The sequence below is a fragment of the Balaenoptera borealis genome, assembly GCF_965194805.1.
Source record: "Balaenoptera borealis genome assembly, chromosome: 13".
NCBI classification, from domain to species: Eukaryota; Metazoa; Chordata; class Mammalia; order Artiodactyla; family Balaenopteridae; genus Balaenoptera; species Balaenoptera borealis.
Window position 1 is genome coordinate 99,892,185 of NC_138870.1, and position 26,576 is coordinate 99,918,760.

General features: G+C 43.8%; 1 protein-coding gene and 1 long non-coding RNA gene across 4 annotated transcripts in view; one reads left to right on the forward strand and one right to left on the reverse strand.

The window, feature by feature from the left end:
* The window catches only part of LOC309610184, a 281,821-nt gene that overhangs the window by 102,673 nt on the left and 152,572 nt on the right, over positions 1–26,576 (forward strand). The gene's annotated exons all lie outside the window — the stretch shown is intronic.
* ARFGAP3 (ARF GTPase activating protein 3) overlaps positions 1–26,576 on the reverse strand; it is a 58,432-nt gene that overhangs the window by 28,612 nt on the left and 3,244 nt on the right. For 2 of the 3 annotated variants that reach the window (XM_082352637.1, XM_082352636.1), the window contains exons 2-9: positions 23,115–23,233; positions 15,437–15,509; positions 12,932–13,063; positions 11,921–12,004; positions 9,186–9,273; positions 6,031–6,093; positions 4,679–4,725; positions 3,954–4,096 (exon numbers count right to left, since the gene is read on the reverse strand). In XM_082352637.1, the coding sequence (XP_082208763.1) occupies positions 3,954–4,096; positions 4,679–4,725; positions 6,031–6,093; positions 9,186–9,273; positions 11,921–12,004; positions 12,932–13,063; positions 15,437–15,509; positions 23,115–23,233 (749 nt within the window). The remainder of the gene's footprint in view (positions 1–3,953; positions 4,097–4,678; positions 4,726–6,030; positions 6,094–9,185; positions 9,274–11,920; positions 12,005–12,931; positions 13,064–15,436; positions 15,510–23,114; positions 23,234–26,576) is intronic. The other variant, XM_082352638.1, reaches the window with a different exon arrangement.

Consider the following 26,576-nt stretch of genomic DNA (forward strand, 5'->3'; position numbering starts at 1 on the left):
GGGAAAAGAATCTAAAAAAGAGTGGATATATGTATATGTATAACTGATTCACTTTGCTGTACACCTGAAACTAACACACCATTGTAAACCAACTATACTCCGATAAAAACTAAAAAAAAAAAAAAAGAAAAAACAATTGGAGTTGTCATTCCTCAGCCAATAGTTTCCTCTGCACCACCAGGCAGATACTCATCACCTACCTCTCAAATATTTGTGACAAATAATGCACCCAGGTGAGAAACAACGAATAAAACACTGTCCTTTACTCTCAGATTTCCAAAAATGCTATAAATACTTAATTTTTCATAAAGAAAACCAGGACTATATTAACAATTACAAGAGTATATTATCATATTAGTAAAACAGCAACAAAATTTCAGGACCTTGAAAAATGATATACCTACCTTATCATGATTTCTGAGCTATCATCCATTTTATAAAATTGTGTAAAACGTCACGAGTTCTTCATAAGAAAGACACTGTATAAATTCCATAATAATATAAATACATTTCTCTGTAGTAAAAGGGAATGACAACAGAATTTCTTACTAGGAAAAAATAATCTTGCTTTTGCTGTTTCCCTCCTTAATGAGTCAAGCAGGATTTCTATTTTGTTTTAATCTGGCAGTTTGTTTTCTTTACTATTATTCCTACAGATCAGGTAATGGTAATATACCCACTTTATTACTTGGAAAATATAATATACTCTTTCAAGTATAATTTTTGGAGGAAAACAATAGATCTGTTTAAAATCAGTAGAACTGTGGTAACAGAGTCTTCTGGAGATGAATGGATAGGGGTGGTATGAGATGGGGAAGTTTTCCTTCTTGGGGTACTTGACGTACGATTGGGTCTATCCTCCATTAAAAGTGTGCACTTTTAACAGCCGGGCCCTGGAAGCACTAATGGAATAAGGAAGCCAGGACTCCAAGCTTCTCAGACCCGCAGAAGCCCTTCCAGTACCAGCTCGGCTCAGGGGAGGGCTGGCCAGACACTCAGGTCAGCAAGAGAGCAGCTCCAGCGGCGCCACTGTGTCTTCTTACTCTTTCTACCAACTGTGCACACAGACGCCTCCGAGGATGGGCCCAGAGACTGCCAGGCGAGGCTCAGGCTACTGCACGCAGAGTTTAGTTTCAGTCTGACAACACAAGAAACGATACTGCTCCTGACAGCTGACTGAACTGAAATAAATTTATTTACAGCTGTTAAAAAAATGAACTTGCAGAAGACTAACATAAAGCTTGGGCACCTCCTCATAGCTGGCACACCGCTAGTTTGGTGAAACTGAGCTGTGATGTGTCGGAGCGGCAGGACAGTGATTAGGGCGTGGTGGTGCAGCTGTTCTGAACAAGGCCACGAAAGGGGTCAAACTGGGTTCCCGAGTCCAGTTCATAAATACCCCATGATCTGCATCTTTGCTTTTATGCTGTACTGAATGGTCCTAATGAAAGAGCCACGTTGAGGCTGGTGTTGTTTCTAATAGTAACACGCTAGTGTCCGTCCACCTGACCCGCAGGGAGGGAGCTGCTGCTTCCTGTATTCCGTGTCTCCTGCTCTGATCAGGCGGGGATTTCACACGTTCTCTGCTCCAAACATATTCAGATTTTTTAAAAACTATTTCTTAAAATTTATTTTATTTATTTATTTTTGGCTGCGTTGGGTCTTCGTTGCTGCACGCGGGCTTTCTCTAGTTGTGGCGAGAGGGGGCTACTCTTCGTTGTGGTGCACGGGCTTCTTATTGCGGTGGCTTCTCTTGTTGTGCAGCATGGGCTCTAGGCGTGCGGGCTTCAGTAGTTGTGGCACGTGGGCTCAGTAGTTGTGGCTCGTGGGCTCTAGAGCGCAGGCTCAGTAGTTGAGGTGCACAGGCTTAGTTGCTCCGCGGCATGTGGGATCTTCCCGGACCAGGGCTCGAACCCGTGTCCACTGCACTGGCAGGTGCACTCCTAACCACTGCGCCACCAGGGAAGTCCCAAACATACTCAGATTTAACCTTCCCCCTTGCCCAGTGTCAAAAAGCCTAGCGAAGTCAGAGACATCAAAGGGAAGTCTGTGACAACTCAGAGTAAACCTGACATAGAGCATTTCAAATCACATTTTACCCAAATACAGTTTCGTGCTGCCCCCTAGGTTCTGTGAGTTAAAGGACAGCGAGGAATAATGAGCGATTTCAAATGATCTGGGCTCATCACATGAAAGTCCTCTTAGCGCACTGTGAGCATCGATAGCAAGAAGTCGCACTGGCGGAGCACCTACTATGCGCCAGGCGCTGTTTGATGCACTTTAATGAGAATTCACTAAAGGAATCCGCAAAACAACCTCATAAAGTATTTTCTTCATTAGGCAACCCGTAGTAATTAACTTAAGCTAAAACAGATACACATGAAAATAAGAGAAAACACCGTATAAATAAAATAAACACGCATACAAAACAGGAGTCCAAGTCGCCTTTCCTCTATTCTCTCCTTACCATCCTCTATGCCCAGTCACGGGCACTTTCCAGATGGCCATGTGTCCCTTCTGTTTTCAACACAAACGAAAACCTCTCAGGAGCCTTAAGTATCTACCTAAAACAAGTCTCTAGTCTGGCCTCCTGGCCTCCAGTTTTTTCCCGTTCCTTCTGTCCTGGATATCGCCACCAAACGCACTTTCTAAAACACACCCCTTCTTCACAGCACTCCCCTCAGATGTGATGTAAAACTGCTGGCCTGACTTCAGGGTGACCCACAGCATCATTCCCATGTCCCCAATCCAGGCAGGACCCCAGTACCACCGTCTGGATTCCCTCTTCTTCATTCTCTTAGGCTCTTCCTGCTCCCCCTGCCCCGTGCCAAGTCTGACTCTGAGACTCCTTCAAGATCCAGGCTCAAAAGCTCTGGAGATGCCACCATACCCACAACCTTCCATCATACAATTAGAATTTAGTCACCAAGTTCAACGGGGCTTCACATTATAAACACTCTTTTCATTACTGAGATATAATTCACATACCATAAAATCCACCTTTCTAAAGTACACAGTTCAGTTTAGCATATTCACAAGGCTGCCACCGTCAGCACTATCTAATTCCAGAACATTTTCATCACCCCCAAAAGAAACCCCCGCCCATTAGCGGTCACACCGCGTTCTCTCCCCTGCCCCCAGCCCCTGGCAACCTCTAGTCTGCTTTCTGTCTCTGGATTTGCCTAATTTGGACATTCCATTTCTAAGGAATCATACAATATGCGGTCTTCTGTGGCCAGTTTCTTTGTTAGCATAAAATTTTTAAGATTTATCCATACTGCAGCACGTGTCAGTACTTTATTCCTTTTTATGGCCGAATAATATTTTATTGTATGGACATACACATTTTGTTTATCCATTCACTACTTGATGGACATTTGGGTTATTTCTACTTTTTGGCTACAGGGATTAACGCTGCTACGGACACGTGTACAAGTTCTGGTGTGGCTACATGGGCATATTTTAACTTCTCTGAGAATGTACTGAGGAGTGGAATCGCTGGGTCATGTGGTAACTGCCACCAGCAAAGCACGAGGGCTCCAGTTTCTCTGCATTCTTGCCAGCACTTGCTGTCTGTCTTCTTGGTTACAGCTACCTTGAGTGAAGCGGCATCTCCCTGTGGCTCTGACTTGCAGCTCCCTGACGACTGACGATGCTGAGCGCCCTTCCTGCGTAAGCACCTCCTGAGCGCGCTGTCTCTCCCCTCCCGCGACCCCATCCCAATCCTGCCTGCACAGCTGCAACCGGAAAGGGCGACTGCCTCCTTCACCCCTGGTCTCTCCGCTTCTAATCTACACGTCCATGCAGTCTTCGTTATCATAAAACTGAATTTTGCATTATCCTCCGCACACACATGTGTAAGAATAAATGGCATTTGGAAAGCAAATCTCAGAGTTGTTTAATTAATAGGGTTAGTCACTAGAAACATATTACTATGACCCAATCAAACTTACACTGATTCTTCATTAGGTGCCGCCCTGGCCAGAAGGTCTTCCTGTTCCTTCATTTTATCTACGGCTTGGGCTTGTTTTTCAATTTCATTAAAGCACGTATTCGTCAGTTTCTGGGCTCCCAAACTTCCTTTTTTGGCCCCAAGCTAGAAGATACAGTATAAGATTACATTCTACCCAAACTGTTTGAAAACGTTTACAACAAAAGTTAACATTTATCGAGGGTTATTACTTAGTCCTCACGACTCCATGAGGCCGGCACTGTCACCACCCCCGGGTGATGGATGTGGACCTGAAGCTCCCGCCAGTTTAGCGACTCAACCAAGATCCCACAGCTGGCAAGTGACGAGGTCGGGACTCAAACCCCGCACCCGCCTCCAGAGCAGGGGCTCTGACAGGAATCACGGCATCTCAACATTCAACCAATGACAACTCTCCCAGCCTCACCAGACAGCACTGCTTTTAGAACCGTGACCATGACAGAAACTCCCAGGGAGCCTCTGCTGATTTTTTTCAGAATTTTGTCATTGACAGAGAAACGTTAAACACTCATTCTACAAAATCTTCACTAAGTATAACATCCCCTCATTGAACAAAACAAGCTTTTTATCAAAGCCACATTCATTATAATATGGCTCAAGATAAAAGTACAATGACAAAGGTGGCTTTTCTGAGTGCATAAGCCATTTTACAGCTAAACTACCAGATATTTTATACATAATACTCACTCCTCTTTTAGCTTGATTCGGTTTCTTTTTTATGATAGAGGAAACCTCTGTCAAAAAATAAAAAGTACAAAGTCAGACCAATGGAAATATATAATTTCAGTGTATATTTTCAGTGTATTTTTAAAAATTCTAAGATACTGTGTTTTATTATTTAAGAGACTATAACATTTTCCACATTAGTTTGTCATCCAGAAGGCTCAAGTATACGAGTGTACTTTAGATGAACAGAGTTTCATCAAAATAGAGTCCTCAGTATTTCCACGTAGTATCCAAACTCAGAGAGTACATATTTTTTGGGGACACCACACTAAAGAGAAATAAAGAGACTAAGTTTGCCCCATTCACTACTTTCTTCAGGAGCATTTCATATTACATTAGAACAAACCCTCCTATTAATCTCTACTCTTCAAAAATTTTCAAAATTGTTTTAAAGTAGAAAGTTAGCCAGGCATTATGTATACAACTAAAGCAGTGAAGTGCTTTCCACTCTGATTTATGTTATCATATTAACCAATAAGAAATATAAAACACTCTATTATTTTGGTAGCATTACATTCTAAATTGCACAAAAATATATGATGCTTTCAGATAAAGTTTCTTAAAAATTGTTTTCTGGGTAAATTTTAATCATAGATTACATATTCTGTGTTTAGAATTATGTTAAAGAGACCCAGTAAGAATAAACCATTATTTTCTTACAAAGTGAGAATGTGCTTTAATAGGAAAAAGATAGCATAAAACCACAAACAACAAAGATTAAAACTTTTAGTCCTAATGAGGGAATAACCTCATTACATTTCAAGTGTAAAAAAGCCATCCCTGGAAATTCTCCTTTTCATCACTTTCTTTTAGATTTGTACTGCGGTACTCACATAATCTGCTCCCAATCTCCTACAAGTCTATTATAAATACATGATGAAAATACCTGGAACATTTCTAATAGTTTAGTTATTTTTCACCAAAGCAGCTGCTTTCCAATTAATGCAGTGTAATATGCACTAATTTCAGATTGTATTTCCCTGATAATGAAAAATTAGAAATTAAGTTCACCTACAATAAAATCAGAAAGCGAAGACAACGCTCAGAGCTCTTGAGTAGCTAGGAATGACTTGGCTGCTCTGACCTCTGCTTATGCTGGGACATAAACCCGCAAATGAAAAGCGTCAAGAGCAACCTTCGCCGGGCACAGAGGCTGCTGCATTTCACAGTCATCAAGCTGGCCGAAACAGAACAGCGTTTTTTGCTTAAATAAATCTCATTACATTTTAAGTTCTAGGCACAATGTAAAGACAGGATTCATTTTTTTCTTAGTTAATCTCATTCACTAAATCAGAATATAGGGTAACACATACCACCTAAAGCAGCCTTTGTTGGTACATTAAGACCTTCCACACTTGGTCCTTGTTCTGGTCCACCTGAAAGTTGAAAATATTGATATTAATGCAGAATATAGACTCATCAAATGTACTTTTGAATATATAATACACTCAACTCGCTCAGTACTACGAATCTTATCCAAGTCTGTCAATGACTGTCTTTTCTTTTTAGCTCCATATTCTATCATTTTAAGAATTTTAATTTAAAAGTCCATTAAAACAGAAGTATATTTTGTATCCAGTTGCTTTGTAGAATAAAAATGTAATTGGTCTCCTTACTTAATATCATTTGGAATTCTACCTTATGGTCCGGTGTTTTATTTTACTTTTCTTTCTTTCTTTCTTTCTTTATTTGGTTGCAATGGGTCTTAGTTGCAGCATGTGGGCTCCTTAGGTGTGGCATGAGAACTCTTAGTTGAGGCATGCGTGTGGGATCTAGTTCCCTGACCAGGGATGGAACCCGGGCCCCCTGCATTGGGAGCGCGGAGTCTTAGCCACTGCGTCACCAGGGAAGTCCCATGGTCTGGTGTTTTAAAGTAAACTGTTCTGAGGGACTTCCTTGGTGGCACAGTAGTTAAGAATCCGCCTCCGGTTTGCAGGGCAGAAACTGAGACACAGATGTAGAGAACAAACATATGGACACCAAGGGGGGAAAGTGGGGGGCGGGTGGTGGTGGGATGAACTGGGAGATTGGGATTAACATGTATACACTAATATGTATAAAATGCATGACTAATAAGAACCTGCTGTGTAAAAAATAAATAAAATAGAATTCAAAAATTCAAAAAAAAAAAAAAAAAAGAAAAAGAATCTGCCTGCCAATGCAGGGGACACGGGTTCGAGCCTGGTCTGGGAAGATCCCACATGCCGCAGAACAACTAAGCCCGTGCGCCACAACTACTGAGCCTGCACTCTAGAGCCTTCAAGCCACAACTACTGAAGCCCATGCACCTAGAGCCCGTGCTCCGCAACAAGAGAAGCCACCGCAGTGAGAAGCCTGCGCACTGCAACGAAGAGTAGCACCCGCTCGCTGCAACTAGAGAAAGCCTGAGCGCAGCAACAAAGACCCAACACAGCCAAAAATAAATAAATAAATAAATAAATTTTAAAAAATGCTTTATAAAGTAAACTGTTCCGAGATACCAAGTACATATGTGGACTAAACACCCAATATATGTTAACATTTGGAAATTCTAATACCAATTTTATCAGTGATAGAAACCTAAATTTTCAGTTGCCAAGAAATCTGCTCTGTTTTCTAGTTGATCTAAAAAAAATGATTCTGGTTAGGAACTCTATTAAAGTTTTTATTTTAAAAATGTTGTTATTTTAATTTAATTTTATTTATTACGTTAAAAATGGATAAACAAAATATAGTATATCCACGCAATGGAATACTATTTGGCCATAAAAAGAAATGAAATACTGATACACGCTACAACATGGATGAACCTTGAAAACATTATGCTAAGCACAAGAAGCCAGTCACAAAAGACCACATAGAGTATGATTCCATGTATATGAAATGTCCAGAACAGGCAGATCCTTAGAGACAGAAAGCAGGCCGGTGGTTGCCAGGGGCTGGGACAAGGAGAGAATGGAGACTGACTATTAACGGGTAGGGGTTTCTTTCTGGGCTGCTGAAAATGTTCTGAAATTAGATAGTACTGATAGTAGCACAACCTTGTGAATATACTAAAAACCACTGAATTGCATACTTTAAAAGGGTGAATCTTATGGTGAGCAAATTATATCTCAATAAAGCTATTTTTAAAAAAGTAGCAGGCCCAACAGTGGTTTAGAGGAAACTCAAGTATTTTATTTTTATACATTTTTTAAAAGGTAAACTCTAGTTAAGGCATTTAAACAGGCAAAGCAGGATGAGTGAGAACAATGCCAATTTGTAGCAAGAGAACTGATTCTACATTTATTGATTACTTACTCTGGGCCAGGAACTGCTCCGGGCACTGGAGGAACAGCAGTGAACGACAGCACAGAAGCAGAGCATTGCAGGCCCCACATTCTATTTGTTAAAATTCTTTTGTTCTCTCGTTTTCACTGTGTGACCCTTACATTTACTCGAGACTGTACCTTGTCACCCGATGCTAACACATGAAATTCTGGGTCAAGCCTTGAGACGACAAGTCTCCCTAACTAACCACAGCTTAAGAAAAGTTCTAGATGGAGAAGAGAGAGGAAAATGTTGTTGCAGGTGCAGAAGAGGCGGGATTCCAAACAATAAAACCTTTTAGGGGAAATTCGTCAGCTAGGGACGCAGCTTCTGAGAGATTTCCAAGAAAACATCTTGGTCTGCATTCAGTTCCCTTAGCTTTCTGTTAGTAAAACAAACGGAGACATCTGAACTTCAGAGGTTACTAGACCTCCCGTGGCAGGTAACCCTCAATCTCAGAAGGTGTTTTATGCTAATAAATTGTAAGAGTTAGAATATTCAAATTAGGGGGCTTCCCAGGTGGTGCAGTGGTTAGGAATCCGTCTGCCAATGCAGGGGACACAGGTCCGATCCTTGGTCCGGGAAGATCCCACGTGCTGCAGAGCAACTAAGCCCGTGAGCCACAACTACTGAGCCTATGCTCTAGAGCCTGCGAGCCACAACTACTGAAGCCCGCGAGCCACAACTACTGAGCCTTTGCTCTAGAGCCCGTGCGCCGCAACTACTGAGCCCACGTGCCACAACTACTGAAGCCCGCGTGCCTAGAGCCCATGCTCCGCAACAAGAGAAGCCACTGCAATGAGAAGCCCGTGCACCGCAACGAAGAGTAGCCCCCGCTCGCTGCAACTAGAGAAAGCCCGCGTGCAGCAACGAAGACCCAATGCAGCCAAAAATAAATAAAATAAAATACATTAAAAAACAGAACAAAAACTGTAGCAAGTTGAAAGTAAAAATCCTCAGTAATTTCATTCTCCAGTGAACAATTTGGTGTTAACTGTGTGATTTGGGTTCTGTTTTTTATAAAAATGAGATCATATTCCGTGTTCAGTAATCTTTTCTCCCCACTTTATAACTGACCATGGGCATCTTTCCCTAGCAAATGCAAGATTCTCATTTTCTAGTAGTTCCACAGATGCCAGTGAAGCACAGGACAGCACTACGGGGCAGGTCTCAGCACTACCTTCATTGTTTGCTGGAGGAGCGTCCACGTTCCCTGGTGTTAAAGAAGATGGTTCTGGTTCTGCTGATGCCCACCCTGTGCCACTCACCTGAAGCAAGGGGAGAAAAGTCGTTACCAGCAAAGCAAGAAAAGTCATAAAACACAAATAACAGGGGAAGAACCTAGTAATTTAAACAGTCACCTTCCCACCTGGATTAGTGGGAAGGAAGGATAAGATTAAAATATACCTGTTCTTAAGTCTGTTTCCATGCTCAAATTCCTTATTTTTCCTCCTTTTCTTTAAATAAAAATTTTATTACTCAATAATTTCAGACTTACACAAAAGTTGCAAAGATAAAAGTTTCTATGGACCCTTCACCCAGCTTCCTCTGATGTTAAAATACCCAGGGTACATTTGTCAAAACGAAGAATCATCATTGGTACACTATTCGCTAAACTCCAGACTTTATTTGGATTTCACCAATTTCCCCACCAGTGTCTCTTTTCTGTTCCAGGACCCACCCAGGACCCCACGCTGCATTCGTCAGGTCTCCTCAGTCTGCTCTGCTTTGTGACAGTTTCTCAGTCTTTCCTTGTTTTTCAGGACCTTGAAACTTTTGAAGGGTACTGATAGGTATTTTGTAGAATGCCCCTCACTTTGAGTTTGTCTGATGTTTTCTTTTGATTACACTAGGTCTGGGGGAAGAACAGCAGAGAGGAGGTGCCCCCTCAGTGCCTCATGTCAACACGACTGTGCACTGGTGATGCCAATCGTTTTCACTTGGTTAGGCTGGCGCCTGGCAGTCTTTTCCCTGTAAAGTTACCGGTTTCCCCTTTCCATCCTCTAGTCCTGGGAAGCGTCACTAAGTCCAGTTCACAGGCAAGGGGAGGGGGGTTAAGCCCCACCTCCAGAAGGGTGGAGAGGTATATGCATGATTTGGAATTTTCTGTAAGGAAGACTGTCCTTTCCCTCCATTTCTTTATGCAATCATCCGTTTGTCTTAGTATGGATATTTATTTATTCTTTGGATTATAGTCCAATACTATCATTATTTTGTTGTTCAAATTGTTCCAGCTCTGACGACTGGCACCTCTTCCAGGTTGGTTCCTGAGTCCTTCAGACATGTCCTCGTCCATTCCCCCTGCCCGGCCTCCTAGCACTTCCTTTCTTCTAGCACCATAGGGCGCTCCAGGCTTATCTGCCGCAGCAGCCCCAGTCCTAGAACCGGCCATCTCTCCAAAGGTAGCCCGGGGTCCTTCCACTGGAAAACAGCATTTAGAAACCAAGGTGTGGGTGCTGGGTGTGCCTGCTGTCCCGGGGTGTCACTGTCTCTAGGCCTCTCAGTGGACAGAGCTAGGTCATATATCTGTGTGTACCAACCCGTGTGTACACACGTATCTGCAATTAGTTCTCCATCATGTGTATGTGTGTGTGTGTGCGTGTGCGTGTGCGTGTGCATATAGATATATAAACACAGAGAGAGAGAGAGAGACACTAAAATAAACATGAATTCATACTAATATCTCCAACTCTAATCCATACCAAACTGTTCATATCTCTCCTCTTTTTAGCCCATCATTTCTATTCCTAACATTTCTCAGCTACTAATCATGGATATTCTGTATCTAGTTCTATATTAAACAATAGCAGCAGATCACGATAGCACACCCTTCTCTTTTGTTTTCTGTTCCCATCTTTTTTGATAACTATTTCTGGTAACTATTGATTCTGTCAAAGATAACATGTACATTATGTGCAAATTACAATAGCAAAAAAAAAAATCAAGGTTTAGCAATGTATACAACTTTACATAATTTTTACTTGAAAATCAGTTAAAGGACTGAGTAGCAGTTAAGCGAACGGTGGCCCCGCCCCATCGGGAGTGGAAGACGCAGGGCAGCTAACAGAACATCTGGGGCTGTAAGCCGGGGTGGCACGCATTTTCTTAAAGGACCAGCTAGTAAATACTTCAGGCTGTGCAGGCCTCATGTTCCCTGATCTAAGCGATCTGGGGAAAATGCAGAGAGGGACCATGGATTGTTGTTACTACTCCTATCGGACTACGAAGATGAGGTTAGTGAAACGGCACTTGTTGAAGGCTTCCTCTGCGCTAGGTACCAGCTACTTTTATCTGTGTTAACTCACTTCATTCTCACAATAGCCTTGAGATATGTTCTACGTACACAGCTAAATAGGGGCAATGCGTTTCAAACCGCTCTTAAAATCTGGGTTAAAAAAAAACCAACAAAAAAACTGTCTTCATTCTTTGTCAGTTCCAAAGCTCTGAACTGCACTGGGAAGACCCCTAGTAAGACGTCCTCAGCCTCCCTCGAAGCTGGGTATAGGGCATGGGACTGAATTCTAGCCAGCAGGCTATGAGCAGAAGTGACGTGTGCTACCTCTAGATTGTAAAAGGATGGGGCACTTGCTTTCCCGAATGTTTGTCCTCCTCCCGCTGGCTGGGAAAGGTCATGAACGGGAGCGGCCACTCTGGAACCTGAGGTAGGAGCCACACAATGAGAAGACCAAAATCCATACCCTGGTCAGCCCTGGACGGCCTACCTCTGCACTGCTGGTGGGAAATTAACTCCTACCTTATTCCAGGCCTGACTGTATTTCAGGGCTGTTTGTTACAGCAGCTTAGCCAATATCCTAACTGAAACATTGTAATATATGCCCTTTATAACTTTACTGTTGATAACTTTAGTTATGTCTTAGACGCACACATGAAAATTATGTGAAGTGTAACACATACCTCAGGAGAAGCATGAGAGGCAAAAAAGTCTTCCTCCTTTGGTGGAGGGGACAAAGGTGGAACCACACAGCTATCAAGCCACAGCTGGAACAAAAACACATGCACCGCTCAGCATTTCACCTGCTTTAAAGTGTTTATTTAATGCTCTTCACTCCCTCTCTGGAGGCCTGTCTGCTAAAGATTTGTACTTTCCATTATTATAAAGTCAGGGCCCCTGAGCACATTTTAGTAACACATCAATCCAGTAACCTCTGCCACCAAACCCTATGGAAGACAATCGCCAGCTCCCCAAGCCATTTCCGAAAAGGAAAGAGCCAGGGCTTCACGTCTAAGTGCAGGTTCCAAAGTACAGTCAACCCCCATCATTTGTAGATTCCATGTCTGTGAATTTCTCTACATGCTACAATTGACTTGTGACCCCAAATCTGCCGTCCTGCATGGACACACGCAGAGCAGCAGAGAATCTGTCACCCAAGGTGCACGTTCCCAGCTGAGGTGGAACAAGGCAATGCTCGCTTCCTTGTTTCGGCTCCTGCTGTAAACACGGGTCCGTTTTACGGGCTGTTTACTGACACGCTTTCCACATTTTTGTGCTTTTTGATGGTGGATCCATTGTTTACAATGGTCCGGAGCACGGTGCTGAAGTGCCACCTCGCGTTCCTAAGCACAGGGATGCAGTTAGATGAGTGTCACTTAGCTCGAGCCACAATGCCCTTGGCCGCCAGCTCAGTGTCAGTGAGTCAACAATATACACTAAAGAAGGTGTCTTTAAACAGAAACACAGGTAAAATAAGGTTAGTGTTGATCAGCTGACAAAGGTGATGCTGCAGGACTCTCCTGCAGCGTTCACAGACACGTTATCAAGCAGGACCATGAATAGTAAGAGTCCACTACACGCTGTTTCCTTGTAAGAGAATCCGGCTAGCAAGTTTTACTGTTTGGGATAAAAACTACTTTTTCTACTGAAACAAATGTTCCTCTGAAGGAGACCCCCCAACCCGCTGTGCTTACGTCAGTGCCATGCTTCCGGGTTGCCTGGGAGGCCAGCCCCTTGATTCTCTCCCTGTAGAGCTGGGCAGTGCGACTGTTGTACTTGGCATTGGTGTCGTTGGTGTCACACCCGTGTTGATGGAAAAAGGAAGACTGCAGAGGAAAATATGTAGGTTAACAGCAACGCTGCATTAAATCTGACATAGTGATCAAAAATGTTACTGCATGCTATGAAGAATTTTTTTGAAAATACTAGTGAAAACCAAAATAATTTAAACCATGAAAAATTTTTATAAAATTTTTCCTTGTAAAAGGGGTAATACCTTCCACAGACGTAACATTAATATTCTGGTAAAAGTGGACATGAGATTTGCCTCACAAAACAAAATAACTGGCCCTTCCTTGCTCCACTAAGCCACCTCCATCATCCTGAATGTTATTTGGGGGGACACTTTCCACTCAGGACTACTTTTAATTTGAGGAATCCACTTTACTTTAGATTCCACTAAACTGGAATTTTTTTTCTTTTTTTCTTTGTATCTATACGAGATTTTTTTTTTTTTTTTTTTTTTTTGGCTGCGCTGTGCAGCGTGTGGGATCTCAGTTCCCCGATCAGGGATTGAACCCGGGTCACGGCAGTGAAAGCCCAGAATCCTAACCACTAGGCCACCAGGGGGCTCCCTACATTGGAATTTTTGACAAGTCAGGAGCCACGCTAACCTTCTCCTTGTCGAGCACTATTTCTTCATCAGCAGAGACCACAGCATAGGCAAGGTGATGAAACAGATGTTTAGACAATTAGAGGACACTGCTTTCAACCACCTCTGATCTATGTACAGACATGAATTACAGTATTCATATCTTAATTGAAGCAGGTGTTCTAAAAGCCTGCATGAGGGACCCTCTTATTAACTCAATGGGATGAATAACGGTACGGAGCACCCACATGTACCAGGTCTTGTCTGGTCCTTTGTGGGCACCATCCCGTCAAATCCTCGCGGCCAGACTCTCAGACAGTCGGGGAAACTGAAGCAGAGAGGTTCAACAACTTGCCCAACGTCACACAGACAAGCGAGGGGCAGAGCTGGCACTCAAACCCAAGCAGGATGGTTCCAATTCCGCTGCCTGAGCTGAAGGACCCCTGACTGACCTGCCTCACCCCATCTGCCCCATCTCCGCTGGCTGAGACAAGGAAGCTGCTCTCTGGAGTTGGTGGGGGACTCTGCAACCTAGGAAGGTTTAGTAACAAGGACAGATACTATCAAACCCACAGTATTAAGTTGAGGAACAAGTTCGTGGACATAATGAAAATGGGTATGGGTTTCTAATAACATGCTTGAAATACTTAAGGCACGCATTCTCAACAGGGGCAAAAATGGTTTCCTGGAAAGTGGAAAAAAAAAAATCTTAGTTATTACAATGGTTTGTAGCCTTCCAAAGATCACCCTTACCTGACAAAATCATATTCCCTAGTATTTAATTTCTCTCACTAGGGAAAACTAAATCCAATTTAGATTTAAAATAAGTTAATCAATTAATTCAGTTTTTCTGCTTAAGGAACAATAATGAAAAAAGGTTGAGATACACTGGTCCAGGGGCATCTGGGTATTTTGAAAACTACTATTTTAGATTTACTGTTTTAATTCTAAATATTTAATTGATGCTAGACATAATTTTTATTTGAAATGTAGACAAATTTGATTTCCAATACTTTGAATGTTTAATGGTATGTCTAAAGGAATTCTATTTACTCAACCTATACCATTTTGGCATACCATTATAAAAACACAATGGTATTTTATATAAAGGATGATTTTGCTGGCTAGATTTATAAGGCTGACAGTTTAGCATTTTAGAAATCAGATATACTGAATTTGTAAATGAAGTTTAAAATGTGTGAGGATCCTTAACTACGTTTGTAAACGGGGTTAAGGAAATTTGCTCTTTTAAAATTATAAATTAATTGAACACTTAAAAAGTTATTTTTTACACAGAAATTACTAAGTTTATAAATTGATACATGATATTTAACTGAAGATTTGGAAAACAGGTTTTTTAATTTGTAGATTTAATAAATTAAATAAATTAAATAAAATTCAGGTAAAAGAAGCTAGAAGCATTCCATCTGAGTACAAATGTCACCCTCAGATATTAAAGAACTGTATTATCATAAAGAAGTCTCCCAATTCCTCTATGCCATCACTTCCTGGTTTAATTTTCTTCAAATCACTTATCACCACCTTTTACTTTGTTTATTTACTGCTTTACTTGCTCTCTGTCTCTGCCTGTAAGGGCGGGGTCTCATTTGTCTTGTTCATCACTGTATCCTAGCCCAGAGTTTCGTGTTTATTAGGTTTTTAATAGATTTCTGGATAAACAAGCGAGCTGGGTCGTCCAGCTCCTAAGCCCATGTCTTTCCGCGGTCTGACAGGGCCTCCCAAACTCTTACATGGAAACGTTGAACTTCTTTACTAGTGCTACACATATTTATACAAGAAGAAAACGACAAGTCTGAAATGAACTTACTGCATTAGCATTTCCTCCAACTTGCATGCATCGCAATTGAAACCAAGACCAGTTAGAATCCAACTCTGTAGATCTAAATGGAAAAAATATTCTTAAATGTTAATACTGTTCTTCCCCATAATCAAGCCACTAAACTTTTGAGGATAAGCTTTCCTCGATCTTCAGGATCCTGAAGAATTCTAAGTTCGTGTTAACAGTGACACATGCTTCCAGGACGCTAGGACTCCAGGGTGCACAACAGTTGGTACAAGCCACTCCTGGCCCCTCTCACCCTTCCTAGAAGCCAAGGCTCCAAAAATAGATGTACTGTTTGGATTTTTTTCAGGTTGGCTATCGATTTGTCCAGTGTGACCCCTAACAGGAGCCTGGAGGATGCTCACGGTCTTATCATCAAGTAGAAGGGACCTACTCAACATCACCACCATCAGGGAGCGGAGAAGACTCAGGTTTTAATGCTGCTTAAGTGCCTCCTATCCCCCAGCGACACCTTATGCCCTACTTATCTATAATCCAAGATCAAATCAGAGCAAGAAAAAGGCAATAATTGTAGTCCCTAACAAAAAGAAATTCACCAAGTGATCACCGTAAAGCAAGATGTGACCGCGCGACAATATTAGAAATCTTTCTATTGAATCCATAGACATGAGCAGAAAGCAAGGCTAACCCACATTCAACACTAGCTTGTCCCACACTAACTGGAAAGGAATGTGGACGTTTTAAAATGGGTATAGGTTGGACACCCTTTACAAAATGGGCAAGGTAGAAAGAAAAGAAGCTTTAGATTCACCAAAAAATGTCTTTTATGCTGCCGTTCCTATTTCTCTTATTTCTCTGCCTATTGGTATGATTTAACTTTTGTAAATACTAGGATGTTATTTTGAAGCCAACAGCTACCATAAGATTAATAATAATACTAATACATATTATTATTACATATACATAGGACAGATCGCCTTCATGGTAATATATAAAAAGTAAAAATTAAACCATACTTTATAAGAAACAGATTTCTTATAAAGACAAAAAAATCTCTTTTTAGAATTTGATTACCAAGCAAGGTGACTAAATTATATATCTTGCTCTGAAATCCTTTCCCTGAAAGATCTTGCTTAGTCACCACATTTTTAGGTTGAGTTAGGTGCCATCCCCACCCCCCTTGGTCACAGGGTGGCAGTTAACAGCACAGTCTCTGGAGGCAGCCTGAAAGTACAAATCTCAACTCTGCCATTATAAGCTGTACGGCCTTGGAGAAATTACTTAACCTCTCTGCACCTTACTTTCCTCATCTGTAAAGTAGGTATAATTATAGTATTATCCATTTTGCTCTCATAGAAGTTAAATAAGCTAATATCTGAAAGGTGCTTGGCTCATGGTAAACACCACATGGCTAAAATGCTCCTCACCACCATCATGATGATGATGATAATCGTCATCACCAGTATTGTCACCGTCACCACCATCATCATCATCATCACTATCACGACCATCACCACCATCACCTTCATCACTACCACCATCATCATGATGATCACCATCACCATCACCATCACCATCATTATCATCGTGGTGACTCTGTCACACTGTTATAAGCGGCAAGCTCCAGAGGACAGGAGTCTCCCACATGTTTCTCTCAACTCCTAGCACAGGCACGTAATAGGTACCTGAATATGGGCTGACTTTAAACATTTTTAAAAGTCCTAAAATTGAGGATATACGTACTCAGATTTGCTAATCTGCCTTACAACACTTTTTAAATTAATTTTTACTTGAGTATAGTTTCTTTACAATGTTGTGTTAGTTTCTACTGTATAGCAAAGTGAATCAGCTATTCGTATACATGTCCCCTCTTTTTTTAAAAAAAAATTCATTTTATTTATTTATTTATTTATTTTTGACTGCGTTGGGTCTTCGTTGCTGCGTGCAGGCTTTCTCTAGTCGCGGCGAGCGGGGCTACTCTTGGATGTGATGCGCGGGCTTCTCATTGCCATGGCTTCTCGTTGCGGAGCATGGGCTCTAGGCGCGTGGGCTTCAGTAGTTGTGGTACGTGGGCTCAGTAGTTGTGGCACACAGGCTTACTTGCTCCGTGGAATGTGGATCTTCCCGGACCAGGGATCGAACCCATGTCCCCTGCATTGGCAGTCAGATTCTAAACCACTGAGCGACGAGGGAAGTCCCTCCCCTCTTTTTTTGGATTTCCTTTCCATTTAGGTCACCACAGAGCATTGGGTAGAGTTCCCTGAGTTATACAGTAGGTTCTCATTAGTTGTCTATTTTATACATAGTATCAATAGTTTATATACGTCAATTCCAATCTCCCAATTCATCCCACCACCCCCTTTCCCTCCTTGGTGTCCATACGTTTGTTCTCTATTTCTGCTTTGCAAATAAGATCATCTATACCATTTTTCTAGATTCCACATATTTGTGTTAATACATGATATTTGTTTTTCTCTTTCTGACTTACTTCACTCTGTATGAGTCTCTAGGTCCATCTACATCTCTACAAATGACCCAATTTCGTTCCTTTTTATGGCTGAGTAATATTCCATTGTATATATGTACCACATCTTCTTTATCCATTCCTCTGTTGATGGACATTTAGGTTGCTTCCATGACCTGGCTATTGTAAGTAGTGTGGCAATGAACATTAGGGTGCATGTGCTTTTTTTTTTTTTTGGCTGTGTTGGGTCTTTGTTGCTGTGCTCAGGCTTTCTCCAGCTGCAGCGAGCAGGGGCTACTCTTCGTTGCGGTGCGTGGGCTTCTCACTGCAGTGGTTTCTCTTGTCGCGGAGCACAGGCTCTAGGCACACGGGCTTCAGTAGTTGTGGCACGTGGGCTCAGTAGTTGTGGCTCACACGCTCAGTAGTTGTGGCGCATGGGCTCAGTTGCTCCGCGGCATGTGGAATCGTCCCAGACCAAGGCTCAAACCTGTGTCCCCTGCATTGGCAGGTGGATTCTAAACCACTGTGCCACCAGGGAAGTCCCCATGTGTCTTTGTGAATTATGGTTTTCTCTGGGTATATGCCCAGGAGTGGGATTGTTGGGTCATATGTTAATTCTATTTTTAGTTTTTTAAGGAACTTCCATACTGTTCTCCATAGTGGCTGTATCTGCCTTACAACTTTTAATCCTAAACTATCTTTTAAAAAAAAAAAAAAAGGCAAACATTTCTCTATATGTTTCTTAGAAATGAAGGTAAGAGGTAAAAACTAATTGTCCTTGAACTGACCTGACAGGGATTTTCTCTCCTAACACTGACATTTCGCAATAAAAGGTTGGTGGTAATGGACTCTGAATACAGTCAGCCGTAAGAAGGCACCCGAACTGCTCATCAGTTCCCATCCCTACAGCAGGGGGCGGCTCCCTGTAGGTGGCTTCTCACCTTAATTTAGATTAAGAGCTACGTGAAAGGAAGGGGTCTGTGACAGTGCTAAGAAAACAGTAAAGCAGAGAAAGTAAGAGAAGTTGGAGAATTCGTGTCACTTTAAGAAAATAGCTTCTGTTAACAAATTAGGTAAATGAAAAAACAGGTTTCCCACAACCTCTATAATCCTTATATGAGTCAAGACATAACCTCCTTAAAAATTGCAAGAATTAGCTTCACTAATGGCTACCATAGTCAGTATTTTTTTTTTTTAAGTAGAGCATTTAAATGGATTTCAGAAACTTATGAAATTCGAATGACTCTCACAAATAAACATGACAACGTTAGGTAAGCAAAATTTTTACTTTTATTTATTTTTTTGGCTGTGCTGCGTGGCTTGCGGGATCTTAGTTCCCCAACCAGGGATCAAACCCTGCCCCCTGCAGTGGAAGTGCAGAGTCCTAGCCAGGGAATTTCCTGTAATCAAACTTTTTCAGTGGAGTAAATTACACCATAATTAATCCAGACTCGTACAGACAAGCCCGGCAACAGCTTCCAGGCAGCCATTTGTTTATAACTGGCTTGGTTGATTGATTTAAATCATGAGAGATGTTGCCTTTCTAGGCTAACATCATAAAAAGGTTCTCCTCTTGCTGGCACCTCTCCACTGAGCTGGCACCCAGATAATTCAGATCTGATCATCATCAACAAGCTGGGGGGCTTCCCTGGTGGCGCAGTGGTTGAGAATCCGCCTGCCAATGCAGGGGACACGGGTTCGAGCCCTGGTCCGGGAAGATCCCACATGCCGCGGAGCAACTAAGCCCGTGCGCCACAATTACTGAGCCTGGGCTCTAGAGCCCGCGAGCCACAACTACTGAGCCCACGAACCACAACTACTGAAGCCTGCGTGCCTAGAGCCCGTGCCCCACAACAGGAGAAGCCACCGCAATGAGAAGCCCACGCACCGCAACGAAGACCCAACACAGCCAAAAATAAATAAATAAAATAAATAAATGTATTAAAAAAATAAAAAACGAAAAAAACAAGCTGGGGTCTGGCCACGTGCCAGGATTCATGTGAGTTCATTTGCTCACTCCTCCCAAAGCCCTAAGACGAGTATAAGCCTTCCCATCTCCACTTTTCAGGGAAGGAAACTGAGACACAGAGAGGTAAGGAACAGGCGCAGAGCTAGTAAGGGACGGCGACGGGATTCAGCCCCCAGCAGCCTGGCTGCAGCATCCGCACTGCTATCACCCACCCAGCACTGCCTTGTGACTCTCCGGGGCGCCTACTGCACCCAGGCTCACATCAGCCTTCCCGTCCCACGTGTACCCCCCAAGGGCCTCAGGGGCATAAAGTTTAAGCTCCCACACTGGCCCTCCCAAGGTCACACAGATCTTCCCCTCTGAATCTTATTTCTCCTCATTTTCCTATGCGTATAAAAACTAGCTACTAAACATTTCACTTTTTCCCATCTCTATATCTTTTCTTAAGGTCTGAGTGCTGCCCTCCTTTTTCCCTACCTTGTCTCCATTATCAAAATCTCACCAGACCTTCGAAGTTCACTGCAAATGTGACCTCCTCCTTTACACTTTGCCTAATTTTCCAACCGGAAGTAGACACAATGCTCTGTTTCTATCAATGTTCTTTATAGTTTATCTTCTTATTTATGTTGTATTTGTACCCCCAGCCCAACCACAGTGACGCAAGGGGGAGACCCCCTGCACTTGTCACAGCTCGTGACATACTTAATGGTGAACTTGAGAATAAACAGAGCCAGAGACAGGAGCACTGGGAGACTCAGCGGCACAGGCACTGCGCGAAGCGCTCCGAGTCCCGGGGGGGTGGGGAGGGGCCAGACAACCAGGTCCACTCTGCAGTCAGCTCCCAATGCAGCTTGCCTTTTCCATAGCTGCCTAACCTGCCTTTTCCTTTTTGCTTGGCAAAAGCTGTAGTTTAAAAATTTTTTTCCCTTTGTAAACTTGTTGACTTGAAATTCTACTTAAAAACAAAACAAAACCAAACCTCCTTTTAAATAAACATTCCACCCATGCCAAACTGTTAATATGTTCAAGCCTGGGAAATGGGACTCTGTGTGTGTGTGTGCACGTGTGTGTGCAGCCAGCTAGCATGGGGAGAGGAAGGAGAGGGAAGGGGGTTCTAGAGCGGGGACTTTCACTTCCTACTTTATATACTCTGGGACTGTCTGGATTTTTTTCCCAGTGAACTAATGTTTGTAAATTTTTTAATCAATAAAAAATGTTTAAAGAGCAGCCCTCCACCTCTTAGAAAGAAAATCCTTAATACCCTTATCATCCTTGACTTTCTCTTGCCCAAATCCTAGACTGTTGCCCTTGGGTTATATGTACAGTGATTTTTTTTTTAAACAGTTGTTCTTGAATCATTTATAAGCATCATGATTCATACAGTTATATTTATGTAACTTTAAAAGGGTAGCGATTAAACCTGCCACATCCCAAACAGGCCCTGCTGTCCAGCCTCATCAGGCTCTCAGGCAGCCCTGCCCTCAGCTGGGGAACACGTCAGAAAACCACCTGATTTCCTGGAATGGTTCAAACTGGTGTTGCGCTGCAGTGGTGAGGAAAAGGGAGGGCCGGGTTCTGATGGGCGGGACCTCGCAGAGAGGAAGAGGGAAAGAGCACAGTAAGAGAGAAAGGAAGACAACAAACTACGTATTGCCTCGAGTCTAGGCATCGCGGCCTCTGGACAGAGTGGGTCACCATGTGCCAGCTGGTGACAACTGACCTGGGGGAAAAAGTACATGAAGAATAAACTTGCCCTGGCAACCAAATCCCTCCACATTTCAAAAAGAGACAAGGTCAGGGGAGTGTATTAAAAATATCCTGGGTCCAGCATCTAAGAAAAAAGAAAAGACAGGAAACTGATAGATATTCTGAAAGTAGTAAGAACACCCAAGAGAAATCCCTTTTCTAAATCATGACCTATGGAGTTCTATGGCTATAATATTTAGCCCATTCTGCTTTGATAAATTGATTTCTGAAAAAAAAAACTCAGGAAAGTACACAGTTTTTTTCAGTTAATACATTAAAAAGAAAGCTATGGGGACTTCCCTGGTGGCACAGTGGTTAAGAATCTGCCTGCCAATGCAGGGGACACGGGTTCGAGCCCTGGTCCGGGAAGATCCCACATGCCGCGGAGCAACTAAGCCCGTGCGCCACAACTACTGAGCCTGCGCTCTAGAGCCCGCGAGTCACAACTACTGAGCCTGCGCACCTAGAGCCCGTGCCCCGCAACAAGAGAAGCCACCGCAATGAGAAGCCCGCGCACCGCAACGAAGACCCAACGCAGCCAAAAATAAATAAATAAATATGCTTTAAAAAAAAAAAGAAAGAAAGTTATGTTGTTATTATTACTGTATAGTTTTTGCGCCAGGATACAAAATATCTTGTTATAAATTATCATAGATTTTACCCTACAGGAACAAATGCTCTTTATGGCAATCACACTGTAGTATCAGTATTCCTCAAGTCATAATATAAAATAAAACTGCTTGCCATGATTTCAAACAGCCTACCTGCCTAGCTGGCTCCTTCCCTGGAAAAAGAACTGGCAGGGAAACAGGTGAACTGACCTGGGGAGGCCGGCCACACAGAGGTCTGAGCCACGACTGCTCAGGGGTGCCCCTGCACTTCCGGCCTCCTACTGGCCTGTGGGACTGTGTCCAGAGGGGGCATCTTTCTCTGATGGCCACAAAGGCCCCAGAGAGGCTACTACCAAGGGGTCAGAGCAGAGACAGGGACTCGCCAGAGGGGCCCAGGCAGCCCACGTCTTTCACATTGCAAACATTTGAAATTGCCACTAAAATTCATGCAAAAATCATTCCCTCGGGCTCTGCTATAAGTGTCCCTGGAGGCTGAGCTGCCGCATTTTGCTGGGGGCACAGCCCTGCTCTGACAAGGGTCTCCTGCCACCTGCAGTGAGTCGCCACCTGGAGGAGTGACAGAGACCCCATCCCCCAGGAGGCATCAGAGCAAGACTCCTGTGTGCTGCTAATCATCAGAGACAAGAAAGGAAAAGGAGATGCTGCCTCAAGCCTTCTGTTCTGACTGTGGCTTCAGCACCGCTTCCTCTCACACCAAGCTCTACAGCACAGCGACCAAGTAGAAAATAACTCATTTTCCGAGTTTACTCAATTACATAAGATATAAATCTCCATAACTCATAACCAACCTCTCATTTTACTTGACGTCAAAACAAACATAAAGGAAAAGGGGAGAGAGACCCACGTAACGAGGTAATCACTCCCACCCCCAGTGAGGAAAGGTCCCCTTACCGAATAAAACTCAGGTGGACGCCAAGCGAGCGGTGTGACCCCGAGCAGTCTATGCACAGGAACACCCCGTAAGTGATGCTGGCCCAGCTGGGATTCTTGGCACCGCAGTCAAAACACACCTGAAAGAAAATTTCAAAATTCAGTTATTCATCGATTCTTATTAGCCAAATGAGCCATCCTATAGGACAATACAGGATTTGGCTTGAAAGCTGCTTAATCTTTACAATTTAAACTGATTATTAGAGGGAATCCCCTGGCAGTCCAGTGGTTAGGACTCAGCATTTTCACTACCAGAGCCCAGATTCAATCCCTGGTGGGGGAACTAAGATCCCACAAGCTGCACGGTACGGCAAAAAAAAAAAAAAAAAAAAAAAAGAAGAATAGATAAACAAACTGGTTATTAGAAAAAATCTCACCTAGATTTTTTTTTAAAACCTCAAATTTCTGTTTCTTTTATTATTATAATAATGTTCCTGTATTATATAATTATATATCAATAAACTATTAACATAATGCATTAATTATGTAAGTTATATAGTATTGCATATCTATTATAATAGCACGTAGTACGCGTGGTGAAGAGAACCTAGAGGTGTTTATTGTCTCAAGTATGACTCATGCATGAGCATCAACAGGGTTCCTACCAGTCACATGAACGAACACTAGACAGGGATGTCCCCTGCTGGAAAGGCCCAAGGCCTCACTGTCCCCTGGGCAGTGGCTCTCTACCAAATGGCAGGCGTCTGTGCAGATTTCTTCTCTCCCCAGCCAGAGGAAGAGAGCCCCCTGGATGTCCCCCTGGATCCTGCCCTCCTGGTACTCACCCCCTCATGTAATCCCCACCCTCGATTTGCCCAGGAGGCCTGTGTGACCAATGATATGGCAGAAGTGCTGGCGCGTCCCTTCCGGGGTGAGGTCATAAAAGACCCTGGGGCTTCCTTTCTCTCTCTCGCTCTCTCCCCTGGATCACTGGCTCTGGGGGACGCCAGGTGCCATGTCTTGAGGACACTGGGTCGCCCAGTGGAGAGAGCCACGTGGAGAGGAACTGAGGCCTTTAGTCCAACGGCCAGTGAGGAGGGGAGGCCGGCTGACCACCACGTGAGTGAGCGTGGAGTGGAGGCCCCAGCCTTCGGTGACTGCAGCCTCCTGAGAAGCCCTGAGCCTTCCTTCCTCAGCACCGACTAAAGTCAACATTCTTCACCTGATAACAAGAGCACAAACGTACTTTAGAATACACAGTGCTTGCTGTGGAAATGAAAACTTATGAGTAATTAGAGCCAGGACAACAGGACAGTTAAAAATTCCACAAATAATAGACTTGTTTTGAATTGTTTTCCAGGAAAAATAAAACCATATTTTAGCTAACTGAGCCACCCCCAGATTCCTGGCCCTCAGAACCTGTGTGAGACAACTTGTGTTTGTTGTTTTAAGATGCTGAGCTCCGCAACAGATGCTAATAGAGAGAGCTGTCCCTGCGTGAAATGCCGTGTCCTTCATGACCTCTGCCCCCTCCACTCTGTCCAGGTCACTGTTATTACTCAGACACACAGCTCACGTCCAAGGAGTGGGCCCCCTCCTGCACAGCTCGGAGCTCCTGCAGGGTCGGGGACCCTTCCCTCACCCTGCCTTCCTCCTGCATCTGCACAGAGCCCGGACGTGGCTAACGCTCAATAAATGTTTTCTGTGTGTTTTTTCATCTCCCACAAAGCCTGAAAAATAGTGACCTACCCATACAAAGTATTCAGGAAATATATGTTAATCAAATGAACAACTTACAAAACTTATTACCAGCTCAAAAATTAGCACCAGCCCCCTCAACGATGAAGTCAAATATTCTTCATCTGATAACAGGACACAAAAGTACTTTAAAATACACAGTGCTTGTCATGGAATTAATATTTGTAATGAATTACCATCAGCACAACGGAGTGGTAAAAATTCCACGAATAGGAGGTTTTTTAAAAGCCCACATCTTTTAGGTATGCTTTATAGGCAGAGCCACCTATGTGAAGGTTGTCCCAACTAAAACCATCAAGAAAGATCTGGGGACTTCCCTGGCGGTCCAGTGGTTAAGACACCACGCTTCCAATGCAGGGGGGAGCGGCTCAAACCCTGGTCTGGGAACTAAGACCCCACGTGCCATGCAGTGTGGAAAAAAAAAAAAAAAAGCAAGCAAGCTCTGGCTTCTGGCCTTTTGAGGCAATACAAGCGTGAAAACACGCGTGGATTTTCCAAAGCCCCTCATGGCGACAGGTTCACCATAAGCAGGCAGGAGTAGTGGCAGAGCGGTGACAGCTGACACGAGAGGCACCAGGCCTTCACTTCAGTGTTTACTGATTGCCTGCTGTGTGCCAGGCGCTGAGGCAGAGGCTGAGGTATTAAGAAGTGGATGGCGGCACTGACCCCACAAGCGCTTGCCGAGTCTCCCCACCTTCCCCTACCCCCCGCCCCGGACAGGCCATTGAAGTGGGAGTAAAGGACACGGAAATGAAGATGCCCTGTGGTAACAGCCATCAGAGTAAGGAATGCCCTCCCCTGGGATGCCAAACAGTGGGCCCGACTCTGCCAAAGGTGCCGTCCCTCTGCGAGAGGCCACTGTGATCCCTCACTCACTTAGCTAACAGCTGTCACTATCAGTATGCCCCCGGCACACACGGAGTGCACGTACAAAGGTGGCCCGGGAAGAGTCAGCCCGCATGGAGCTCACGGTCCAGCAGTCCCAGCGGGCAAGACAACTAGTTACAATGTTGAACCTTAGTAAGCAAGGATAGGATGCAAAAAGTTTTCTAGACAGAGTCCAAGTGGCATGTGGGATATCAAGAATAGAGTCTAAAAGGGCAGAAGGGGCAAAAGCCTGTGCAGGAAATGGCCCTGTGCAGGGACATGACCCAGAGATTGGGAGCACACAGCCCAGAGCAGGCAAGTCTGAGAATCACTCCCGAGGTGGTCGCAAGGCTGGTTACGAAAAGACAGCGGCGGGGTTTCTAACAAGAGGCCTCAGAATCCTCCTGACCCACCAACTAAGATGAGGAATTGCAGGCCTCTCGCCTTCGGAGATGGCCCACACTCTTGTCTGTGGAGTGTGTTTCTCCCAAGGCCGTTCTCGCCTTTTGAGACAGACCGCATTCGGTCTACAGAATATGTATCTCTCTAAATAAATCCATTTCTGGACTCCCCTGGTGGCGCAGTGGTTAAGAATCCGTTCCGCAATGCAAGAGACACGGGTTCGAGCCCTGGTCCGGGAAGACCCCACATGCTGCAGAGCAACTAAGCCCACGCGCCACAGCTACTGAGCCTGCGCTCTAGAGCCCGCGAGCCACAACTACTGAGCCCGCGTGCCACAACTACTGAAGCCCGTGCGCCTACAGCCCGTGCTCCGCAACAAGAGAAGCCACTGCAATGAGAAGCCCACGCACCACTCGCCACAACTAGAGAAAGCCTGCACGCAGCAAACGAAGACCC